Source organism: Diuraphis noxia, unplaced genomic scaffold (genome assembly GCF_037042655.1).
Source record: "Diuraphis noxia isolate RWA-SAM2 unplaced genomic scaffold, SU_Dnox_SAM2 contig0002, whole genome shotgun sequence".
Taxonomy (NCBI): Eukaryota; Metazoa; Arthropoda; class Insecta; order Hemiptera; family Aphididae; genus Diuraphis; species Diuraphis noxia.
The window spans coordinates 53,526,599-53,539,971 of NW_028301712.1; the positions used below are offsets into that span (position 1 = coordinate 53,526,599).

The window sequence follows — 13,373 nt, forward strand, 5'->3', positions numbered from 1 at the left end:
ATATATTATTATATTTCCTGAAAATTTGCATTCGATTTCCGGATTACACATAAAAACGTGAAATATAGCACGCAAACGCGTATACATTTTAATGCTACGTGCAAGTAAATCCATATTGATGTTTTTCGAGGTAAAATGAATTCAATCATTTCGAATAATATCGATTTAATATATAACGCTAGCTTAGGTTGAACGTCGTGTTAAATTTGCGACTGTTTATTGTTATTTTGGTCGTCTCCTATTTTGTCACTATCATTTTTTTTTTATATATATAACGGATACATGTGATAAACGTATAAACTATTAGAGTAAAGCATTTATTAATAAATCAATTACATTTAATACAAGCGGCTTTAATAGTTGTTGACAATGTGCATATGGAGCATGTATAACATAATAGATAATATAATATAAACAGCAGGTAATATAAATCTGAATTAAACACTCGTACTCGTGATCGTGATGATATATTGACATATCAAACATAATGGATATTATAACAATAGGTGTAATACTATATTAAAAATTCGATTAGCTATATAGGTACATCATGTACATATTATATGTATGCAAAATTGGCTATTAACAATGAAATGGGGGTAATAATAGTAGTAAAACATAGAATATCATACTTATATCTATACGCCAATAATTGTTGATAGAGGTTCGTCCACCATCACTCCTCCCTTCCACCCATTCACCCCACTATGACGCAATATTCTCGGTATTTATATAGGTACACTGCCACTAAACTAGGAAATCAATTTTAACCAACAATATACCTACATATTAGTATATTACTATAATAATATAGTATATAGTCAATACTCGTAATAGACATGTACAAATCTGATCGTGAAACAATTATTAGGTGGTACTAATTACATATATATATATGAATTGGTTGCCTCGCCACGACACCACTGGCCATCGTCCACCCACAAGGTCTTCAACTGGCGTATTTCACTTGACGTATGCCATTTCGCAATAATATTTCAAATCTACCATAGATGCAAGTCGTACGTCAAACCACTCATATATATATATATATATAGTGCCGTCGTTATCTACCTTTTCCAGTAGTCGCATCTTGTGCCTGTCGTTTGCCATTACGTTATAATATTTCACACATCCTCGCCATTCTTGTCAGCAGTTGACAATTTAAGCTTATCGAGTGCGTCATATTACACCCCAGACGCCAACACTAACACCCCTCCAATCTCCACACATGGATTCATTCCACATCCTGTTGATGTCGTTTTAAACCATCTTCTAGTAGTCTGGTGTGCTCGTCGTCCGAATGCGCTGCTCGCACAACAGAATACGATGATACATCCACCCCACTCAAGGGAGACGCTTATAAATTATAATGTTTGAAACCAAAGATTTCTATAGACAACGGTATAACACATATTGTATACCTACCTCATATATATCACCATCATGAAAGTGAACATGCATCGTCGTCGTTCGCTGATAATAAGTTATTATGTTACGTTGTATACGATAAGAAATTTCTTATAATTTTACGTTACACTAAAAAAGAGTCACTTATATTAACTGTCAATATACTTTAACTCTCTATGGCAGATAAGGTATCAGACATATAATTTTATATATATATATATTTTTTTTAATATTGTATCAATTTAATAAGACAATCAATGACTTTTTGATTAAACAGACTGTTAACTTATGAAAATAATATACTACAACCCTTTTTTTAAATATTTTGTTGTATAGGGCATAGGCGCAGATGGACCGTCACCGGTACACTTCGAGCCACAAGTCGCTGTGCTTTGCGATGTGAAATCAGATACCCCATATTATAGCCAGTACATGTCAGAGAATGGTCGGTGGACCTCCGACACGAAACGCAAAGTCGGATGCTTAAAGGAGAAAGTTGACATTTTGGACTACTGTAAAAAAGTAAGAATACGTTTATACCTAAATACGCTATTTTCGAAACAAAACATAATTATTGATAATGATAGGCCATGGCACTAATACTAACGTAATGATAGGTATAGTACTATAGTATTTTGTTTTTACTACATACCTCAGTGGCGTATTTAGGGAGGGGCCCATAGGGGCCCGGGCCCCCCCCTTGGCCCGTGTAGTACATATTATAATAGTATAACACAATACTACTCAGTAATCGACACTTGTATTATACTTTAATACTTTATAATGTATGATTAAATAATGATTTGATATGAAAACATTAATAAGGAAGAAAATGTAACTGTGGAGGAAATAGCACAAGATTTCATAAAAATCTCCGCCAGGAGAATGCAACTTCAAGACTGGTCAAAATAATAGACATTACTTAAATTGTACATGCTTTAATATAAGTACTTTAATTGTCTTAATCTTAATTAAATATAAAATACCTATAATATATTAAAACGTATGATTTTGGTGTTATATCTGGTGGGCTCCTCCCTTGAGAGATTTCTGGCTACGCCACTGACATACCTTAAGAGGTTATTGCTTGTAGCTAAAATATTTTATAAATGTATACCTACCTAGTTATTAATAGTTATTATGGTTAAGAAAAAAAATTAAATTAGTAAAATATTTCAAATATAATATTAAAGATAATGCCTATAAAAATTAAAAATAAATAAAAAGTTGTACTTGTATCAAAATACGATCTAAAATCGTGCGTTTATTGTATTTTAGGTTTACCCCAAGAACGACATTACCAACATAGTAGAATCCAGCCATTACGTAAAAATCGGTAACTGGTGTAAAATGGGATTCAACAAATGCAAGCACACTGATTGGGTGAAACCGTACAGATGTCTTGGTAAGTGTACACGAAGGTTTATTTATCGCGAACCCTTCAACCGGAACGAGATTAAACTGCTGCCGTTTTTGTTTGACCATAATTTCTCTCGTCTGTAAATCTCCCTTTAATACTGGTCCCACCATCTTACCACACTCATCGCCACCCCTGAGTCCGTCGATTTACAGTCTTTTATGGCTCTCGTTCCTTATTCCCGTGATTGATTAGCTCTCTCACGCCACCATTTCTTGTCTTGACTTACAATTACACCGAGTATTTGGACTTTGGAGGGCTTACTGATTGGCAGTACCTTTTCAAAAGCTTTTCTATGCTCTGAATGCTGAATTGAAAATAAAACCAAAACAGACGTTTTATAATATATTGATAGTAGATACATGCAAGGAAAACACGCCATTGCGTTAGCAAAAATAATTGATTTTATTATGACATTCTAATAATTATCAGAAAAATTGACGGTTCTTAATATTCTTATTTTAACTTCTAATATTATCCAATATAAACTGTAGAACACAAAAATATACAATGCTTAAACAAAAATAATAAATGTAATACAATTACCGGGTACAGTTTCAATAACAATTAAACAATGTGTAGTTGCCTGATTTTAACTTTAATTAAAATTCAATTTTATTATAATATGGTTAAAATAAATAATCGTTCAATGTCAAAACCATACCTGGCCCAGCGGTTCTATAGGTTCTAACAACATAATATTATTATATTTTATTAGCTAAAGTGAATTTTTTTTTTATTTAATACCTATATTTATTTATACGAAGTATTTAAAATCAATGAATAATATTTTCATTAAGTGTTTGAAATTGAAATTCATAATATAAAGTATATTTTACCCAAGTATTACGCAATGGATATTATCTCCTCATTTTTACGCTTAAACTCGCGTAAAAGAGAGTAGGTACCTATCCTACTTACCTACGCCATCACTGAAATTATAATTAAAAAACAATAGACTCTTAAGAGATTATCCAGGGCTTAAAAACTCGTCAATTGCCTTGCTCGTACAACGCTCATAATCTGGTACCGATATCTTTATCCACTCGGCTCACGCAAATGATTATAACTAGGGTTGGGATTTCGATGCACTTTGCATTGTTTTCCAAAGCTTACTGTACGATGCTCGTCTATTTACAAATTTGTTTAATGTGCTTATGAATGAGAATAAGAAAGTTTATTTTGCATTTTTTTGGAATTTTTTAGTTTTTTGGTCATTTCCTTAATTTTTTAGGGCATTTTAGAGTTTTTGGAAACCAAGTTTGAATTTGATATTTTATTTTAAGATTTTTACACCAACATGGATTTATATAAATATAACAGATTATATGTAGGTAGGTACTCATAATTCGTATTATATTATCGGACAAGATTTGAGTAACCACTACCCGCATTTCCTGTTAAATAATCTTAAATCGGTAAAATCGATGTCCGATAATATCGTTCGACGTTCAGTACGAGTTTTTAGGTCATATAATCATTTTTTTAAGCGTATTTTTGGGAGGGTTTTGAGAGCATTATTTAGAGTTTTTAGATCATAAAAGCAGTATTTTTGGTTTTTTAGGGCATTAAAATCCCAGCCCTAATTATAACATAAAGGAAGGTAAACTGAGAGCCACGGAACGTTTTAATATTATTAATATTATCTTTATTACCTAACTAACTATGCTTAACAGGTCTTCATTTACCTCATTTTTATATTGCTGTACCTATATGTATCTTACTAATATATGTTGTTTATTTTTTACGACGCCTACATGTTTAAATTATGAAAATTCTTTATGATTTACGTCTAGATAAAACAATATTTATCAATCATAAATTTATATTAGTGTAAGAAATTAATATAAATACCACCATAATTACTAATTATTATTTATCATGCAATTTAGATTTATTTTAAGTTCCCTAAAAACAAAAAATACATATAAAATCAAAAGCACAACCATATCTTAAATACCTAGTTTTTTCTCAAAATGTACTATTAAAATTTAATAAAAATCACAGTAAATAATTACCACAAGTTGTCAACCATAATTAATTAACCAAAAACTTCATAGTACCTTTAAACTAGATCTACTAGATACAATATTTTTCATAAGTATTAAAATATTTTTAATTTTTTAGTTGTTGAGATATAAAATTAAATATAACTGACTGAAGTTGCTTTATACATACAAATATGGGAGTACTCGAAATACATGGAATACCTACATGTGAAAAAAAAATTAATAATACTTTTTTTCATAACATTATCTAATCTTTAGATCCCCTAATTAAAAAGTTTCAAGTAGAAGAAAACTACAATAAAAACAATTTCAAAATTTCAATCCATAAGTAAAAAATTGAACTTCTTTTTAGAACTTTTAATTCCTAATTATGTAATTTTAAATAAATATTTAATTTTTTAGTTTGTATAATTGTATTGTTTTAAATTTTAAATAAACACTGTACATAAATTTTAAATTTCTGTGCCTATAGATTCGCAATTTTTATAAATAGATACAACTAAATGAAAATGAATTTAAATTTTTACCAGAATTACTTAAAAACGATAAAAATACATTCCGGTACATTTAATAAGAAGTGGGGAGATGGTTATATTAAAAGAAGGAATATATTATAATTATATCATAGAATTTCTTTCTCTTTTTCCGTCTCTTAAATACCTATATCTAAGATGATATGTATCGCGAGAAGAGTGAAAAAATAGCACACTACAGTTTAGTAGATACAACAGCAGCAGTGCTACACCATATGATGATATACAGCAAGAATTTTAAACTATCTTAATTTTGTTTTACAGAAAATACTCTTTGATCTTTCGAATTGTCTCGATAGTGTCTATTTAGTATATGTGTGGAAAATATAATTTGCTTTTCTCGATATACTCGTATGCTCAATGTCGTATTTTACTTACGAGTTACGATTCTACTAAAATTGTGTAAATATGTAGTCGTCTACAATAGTTGGGAATACGGAGGGACACATAACTCGAGAGATTCTGTTTCCGACTTATGAATGACCTAAACATAGTAATTATAGTAACTTGTTTTAGTAATTTATACATAAAAATATTATATATATAATATATATGTATAGTATTGTATACATTATGACTCAAATTTATCATGTAGACATATACTGTGTCCTTTGGCCTATTTACGTTTTTAAATTTGCAAAGTCATTGTATTATACAATAATTTTTTTTTTTTAATATTTAAAATTTTTTTTTTACTCTATTTAATCCTATCCTTGTTTAAAGTAATTGTTTACAACAGAATCGATTGAACCCACTGATCCATGTGATAAAAAAAATAATTTTTTATATTTACTTAAATTAAATGTATTTTTCATTAATATTTAAAAACCTATACATATAATAGCATAAGATACATTTAGTATATTATTTTTTTAATTTTATACCAATAAAATTATTTTGATTGAATCAAGCATTATATATTTTTATTAGTACGATTTCACATGTTATTTTAAATTTTATTTACAGTTTAACATAAGTATTAAATCATTTATTTATAGTTTTGCGCTATTTCAACATTACTCGTATTTAACTGTTCAACGTTAATTTGGTAACTAGATTGGTATATAACTAAACCGGTAAATATAACATTAGTTTGATGTAATTGTATATTTGTATCCTTAGGTGTAATGATTATACCAACTACAACTTACTGGTATTAAATAAACAACTTTACCACCTAGGTAAATTGAATCCATGAATTTCCTAAATGTCTGTCGAAAATGTTCTCTACGATGTTCTATTATAGGGGTACAAAGTTGGTTGCTGGTAGTTAATTATTTACGTTAGTCCTGAAATTATAAACATGCTAAAAAAGTAAATAAATGGTTACATATGATGTAAATTTAATGTAATTTGTACGTTTACAGAAGGACAATTCCAAAGTGACGCTCTCTTGGTGCCTGAAAATTGTATATTCGATCACGTTCATAATCAGAGCAAATGCTGGCCTTTTGATCGCTGGAACCAAACTGCGGGCCAAGCTTGTCAAGATCGTGACCACAACTTAAGAAGTTTCGCTATGTTGCTCCCTTGTGGAATATCGTTGTTTTCCGGTGTAGAATTTGTTTGCTGTCCATACAAAGGTAAATAAATTTAATCACACAAATACTTAAATAAAATATAATTTGCATAGATTATTATAACTATTTTAAATAAAAATTCTATTTTTCGAGGCGTTTAATCAATATATTATTCATTTCAATATTAATATTATAAATAATAACAAAAGTTGAACATTATCTGCAAGCTCCAATTAAAAAAAAAAAATGCATCGGCCTTTGAAATAAACTATATTTTGTTAAATAATACATAAAATCATTATTAAATAGGAAATTTATAATTAATTTTGAGGGAGTAATTATCACTAAGGATTAAAAGCTACTAAAAAACGTATCAAGAGCGATTCTAAAATTACTTAACTATTATCATAGATTTATAATAAATATGTATTAGTTATTAATGTTATTATACCACTGTTATCCGTCAAAGATGATTCAAACTCAACTACTATTTCTAACTTAACTATGATTCCTCTATATTTAGACAAAATTCAATTGAAGAAAACGGCACCAGTAGCTGCAGATAGTCTTCTCTCTTCGGATCAGTTCGACGTAGAAGAAGACATCGATGACGATGATGACGATGACGATGACGATGATGAAACAAATGACGAAGAAGATGACGACGATGATTATGATAACTATGATGACATGCCACCGTCCCGCATGTCATCGACTTCAACTACGACTGCAGCACCAACAACCAGTACCTCCACTACCACGATGGCAACAACCACAAGAAAAGTGACTACCACCACAACAACCGTACCACCACCTCCTCCGCCACCATCTACTCCCGATAGCTCTCATACAACACCATCCAGTCCTATAAGAAACTTGCCAACTCCGGACACGTATTTCACTCATTTCGATCCCAGAGACGAGCATAAGTTGTACAAAGAAGCTCTAAACCGATTGGAAGAATTGCACCGTGAAAAGGTGACCAAAGTAATGAAAGACTGGTCTGATTTGGAAGAACGGTATCAAGAAATGCGTTCCAAGGACCCACACATGGCCGAAGAGTTCAAACAACGAATGACACTCCGATTCCAGCAAACCGTACAGTCCCTGGAGGAAGAAGGTTCAGCGGAAAAACACCAACTGTTTGCCATGCATCAACAGAGAGTGAACGCCCATATTAATCATAGAAAGAAGGAAGCCATGAACTGCTACGTTTTTGCTCTTAACGAAAACCCTCCGAATGTAAGTATTAAATACCTAATTTAATCAAATATTATTATTTAGATGCAGTTGTTCGTATCGAACAAATTATTATCCCTTATAATAAATATCAATTCTACTAATGATTTTTATGCTTGATTTCAGACACACAAAGTACAGAAATGTCTTCAAAAACTTCTCAGATCATTGCATAAGGACCGGCATCACACAATAGCACATTACCGACACTTACTTGCATCTAGTATTGAATTGGCAGAACGTGAAAAATCAGTAACGTTGGAACATTTGGTAGACATTGATCACATGGTCAACCAATCACTGCAAATGCTTTACAGGTATGCAAGCTTAGAACAATGTTATTAAGTCAATTCATTATTTAAAAAATATTTCACTTCGCTCTATTGTATCATTACAGATATCCAACATTGTCACGCAAGATTTCGCAATTGATGTCGGACTACATCCAAGCACTCAGGAGCAAAGATGATACTCCAGGATCGCTTTTAGCCATGACTCGTGATGCCGAAGCTAGTATACTGGATAAATACAAAGAAGAAATCTCGACAACACAAGAAGGTTAACTAAGAGCTTATTATAGATTAACAATCGATTTATTTTTGTAATATTTGAATGTGTTTGTTTTGTAGACAAATCTCGTGCAAGATACCCGATGGAAATGAAACGCAATCAACCGCACGAAATGGTTGAATCAAAGGAGGCCAAACTTCAAGTTGAAACAGCCGCTGAGTTCGATGCTAACGAAAACATAGAAACCCAATCACACTCAGGTCAGCAGCTACAGGCTCAACAACAACCAACAGCAGCCAAACCAGATCAAAACACCGCCGCTGCTGCCGTACAACACCACGACCACGATTCCGAACCTAAAATCTCTCATGCTCAAGTGCATGATATAAGCCACGGAGAACCGGTAATTTTTATAATATATAATTAAAATTATTAACTATAACTCATAACAGCGGCGTACCTAAAGGGTAGCATCAAAAGAATTACCTAACTACTATTAAATATATTTATTTTTTATGTACCCAATGAATATTAAATATGATGTTTTCATATAGATAATACTTTAGTGAAGTGAGTACATTCATACCAAGTTGCTAGGTATACTATTGGATTTTGTATTATTTCATAGTAGTTATTAAATATACCTCCACCCTACGAAAAAAATTTTCAAGATACACTCTGCCTCTTAATATATGTATTTAGTGAACTAATTTTTTCTGATTCGGTAATTTTTTTCAGACATTCTTTACCCGAAAGAACTTCCACCATGATTCAAGAAACGTCCACCTAACTTTGGCATTTGCAGGATTGTCGTTAATAGCCGCGATTTGTGTCGGAGTAGCTGTGATTCGCAGAAGAAACGCTAGATTGCCACAAAATCAGGTAACGTCATCGCACTATACTTTTGTTAAATCCTATTATTTGTTTACATTGTTACATAACTATATTTTTTACATTTTTTAGGGATTCATCGAAGTCGATCAAGGTATATCTCAAGAGGAACGTCACGTGGCCAACATGCAGATAAATGGATACGAGAATCCCACTTATAAATATTTTGAAGTCAAAGATCAATAAGTGCGTTCAACCTGTAACAAATAATTTTAATTTTGTTAATTTATCATTTAGAATTATTTAACTGTCATACTTTGTTTAATATCACCAAAAATATAATTTGTATTCTTATATGTTATTTTTCAGAAAAAAAAATATAGCCCACATAGCGAGAAACGTACTTAAGGAGACGATTTTAACCACCCAGCAGCGTTTTTAACCATTTATCTATATATTCATAAATATTTACATAAATATGGATGTACGTGATACAAATAGGAACATATTATCAATATATATATATATATATATATATATATATATATATATATATGTATAATGTATCTATATAACTATATAATATATAATATATATAATATATAGGTCTGATTAATTACAAAATTAACGTCGTTTTATGCATAGATGTAGAAAGGACCACAGTAAACTTCTAGACAAAAGTGCCGTTTTATTTTCATTCTATTTAAAAAAAAAAAAATAACATATCCATTATTTTACAAAAAATTTTAACGAAATCGCCTAATGCATTTTTCTAGTCAAAACATGCTTGTTTTTCATTAGCCATGTTGGACATTCGTATTATACACAGTATTTTTAAAACATTTAAATAATTATGCCTACTCAAAACGTGTAAATTGTAATTATCTTTTAACCTTTGTCTAGCGCTTTGTTTTAAACTATGTAGTACCATCAGCATTATTAAGTTAGACATATATTTATAGTTAGATATTTGAATTATAATAATTATTATGATACAATACGATAATTAAAAAAAAAAAAATTACATTTAGATAAATAGTATACACATATTCTTTTTTTAAGTACCTAAATTATTATTATTATTATTATTATTCATATCTATTATTTTATTTTTAATAATGACAATAAAATAACAATAGAAAGAATAATAGTGAAAGAAACAATATAAAAGAACAAAATATAATGGTTATAATGACTTATCTACAACTTCCAATATTATATTGTACGTCTCGCTTGTTATTAAATTCTGATTATTTTAGTTAGTTTTTTTTATTTCGAATTCGTAATTAAGATTACTTTTTTAATTGTTAAAAGACACTACCTATTAGGACAATTAAGATTTCTCATTTTTATTATTATATTTTTTTTTCGTCATCACTCTATTATATAAAAATATATACCTAGTAAGATATTATATTATATTATATTATAGATAGGTATATTATTTAAGCATTTAGAAAGTATACTATTATAATTTATATTATTTAATATTTTTGGGTAAATTTAAGAATAAAATGGAACAAAACGTATGTTTTTGAATCTGATATAACTTAAAATAATAATAATTACTAAGTGTTTTTCCAAAATGTTATCATTACCTACCTAAAAATGTATGTATAACTAATTTATTTATAAAAATAAAATTGTATACATTAAAAGAAATGGTTGATTACATTGTCTATTTATTATTTTTATCTTTACTTCATTCATTGATTTTTCCTATTGCATTATAACATTTTAATCCTAAGATTCACATATTTATTGTTTTGTTTAATAACATTTTACGACAACAAGTAAACAATAGATTTGAAATACATTTTTTTTTTGCTCATTATTTTTGCATAATGTTACTTCCTGGTAACAAATTTGTCAATGTTGTTTAAATTTACAACTACTTATTACAAAATGTAACTATGTTAGTATCCTTTAAACTTAGTTGAGATACAATTCAAAATTAACAAGTTGCTTATTGTTAACTAACCTACATGAAATTAAGAAAATAAAAAAATATAAATAACTTACTATAGCTCTGTAAAATAATTGTTCGATTTATTAATTTGTTGATTCCAATGAAGTCTTATACATCAGATTATGATAAAAGCTTATTGCTTGGGTATTATAACTTTATACATAAGATATATATAAGATTGCTCCTATCAATGGTCGAAATAGCTCAAAATAAGTAGATGGATACCTAAAATTTTATAATTTTCTTATATAATTATGGTCAGAGTGTGGTTGAAGGTGGAGTTGGGTTGATATAATAGGTACCTACCTTATTTATTATACAAAATATAATATGTTTTATCAAAAAAATAATTAAAGATTGTGACACGTTTGTAAAGCGCTTTTGTTACAAAAACTAATAATAGGTAACTAATTTGTATAACTATATTGTCTATTGATACAAAATTACATTACGAGATTTAATTGTACTTTTAGTTGAGCGCAGTAAATCAAAACAATATAATAAAACATACAAGTGTAATAACTCAGAAACAAATTATTAAAAATGCTTATTGTATTTTTATATTTTTTAAATTATAAGAAATTACATTTAGATTTATTATAGATGTAGACGTCAAATGGTCAAATTTATATGAGTTAAAAATACTTCATTCATACAAAAATTAACAACAACATTGTATTCTTGTATAACTAATTAAAAGATTCTAGTAGAAAAATACAATTTTTATGAATAACACCAATATAAATCGATAATCTTTAGATATAATTACGAGTATATGGGGAATGCGTTAGTTTGCACAAAATAAGTGAAGGGATGGAAATTACGATTTATAAAAAATGGAGGGATGCCATCTTACCGTATCCCTCCCCCACCCACTTCGACCACTGGTTCTAATAGTAAAAACTATAAATTGACTTTGATCCGTTCTAAATGACCATATTTTCGTCTAGCTGTTAGGTATAATAAATAGTATAAAAAATGAAACCATTCCAAATTCCCTTGAATTTTTTTAAAACAAAATAATATAAAGTAAATATTTTACAAAATATATTTCATAAATAAGTAGGTACTCATAAATTTATTTCCGACTTCTCGTTTACTGAATTGTCATAACAATAAACTATATTATCACGAATCATAATAAACTATTAGGCTATGAAATATACAAATAGAAAAACTACGAACATAATTTTGTAAGAAATGTATAGGTATAAAGGTATAAAGGTATAATAACTAATAAGCATATTATAGTCTACTTCCATAGTTCCATGTTCTATTCAGAATTTCAAAATAATATATACTTGGCTTATATAAAATGTTCAATTACTTAAAAAAAAAATGTATGATAGGTTAGGTTAGGTTAGGTTAGGTTACTATTTGTAAATAGGTATATACGTAAATAACAATTCGAAAATAATTTTTCCAAGAAATTAAATATTTTCCTGCAGTGAATTTATGATAAATGATCATAAATAAGAACAATATAACTTACTTATAACTTATAGGTAAGTACCTACTTATAGATTTCATAGATTAAATTACTATGAAATGTACATTGTATTCTTTGTAACAGTAAAAAAAATTAAATAGTTTCAGGAATTGTGGCCATAAATTATTTCTCTATATTATTACTAATATTATTTTTTTGTATCCATATAGATCATAAAGTAATATATTCTACTGAAACACTGCTGTACTTATTATTACAATGATTAAGTAGCCGAATCAATTTTGGTGTATTTTATATTTTTTCAATTTTTTTTGCGTAGAAGATAGTAGGGTTGATACAATGATGATGTGGTAGAAGTAGTGAAATACTACCTTAGGAAATAGTAAAAACAAAAAGGAAAAATATTATAAATTTTTCAGAAAGAACTACGTACCTAATAAAAGTATTCAGTGGCGTAGACAGAAATTTTCATTTTTTTTTTTTGGGGG

General features: G+C 28.8%; 1 protein-coding gene across 1 annotated transcript in view; it reads left to right on the forward strand.

Annotated features, from left to right (window-relative positions):
- Positions 1–11,128, forward strand: part of Appl (amyloid-beta-like protein) — a 93,754-nt gene extending 82,626 nt beyond the window's left edge. Inside the window, exons 2-11 of the mRNA XM_015508445.2 lie at positions 1,744–1,929; positions 2,686–2,812; positions 6,734–6,949; positions 7,410–8,128; positions 8,252–8,442; positions 8,523–8,683; positions 8,755–9,038; positions 9,374–9,517; positions 9,599–9,712; positions 9,836–11,128. Of these exons, the coding sequence (XP_015363931.2) occupies positions 1,744–1,929; positions 2,686–2,812; positions 6,734–6,949; positions 7,410–8,128; positions 8,252–8,442; positions 8,523–8,683; positions 8,755–9,038; positions 9,374–9,517; positions 9,599–9,712 (2,142 nt within the window). The 3' untranslated portion in view covers positions 9,836–11,128. The remainder of the gene's footprint in view (positions 1–1,743; positions 1,930–2,685; positions 2,813–6,733; positions 6,950–7,409; positions 8,129–8,251; positions 8,443–8,522; positions 8,684–8,754; positions 9,039–9,373; positions 9,518–9,598; positions 9,713–9,835) is intronic.
- The last annotated feature ends 2,245 nt before the right edge of the window (positions 11,129–13,373 follow it).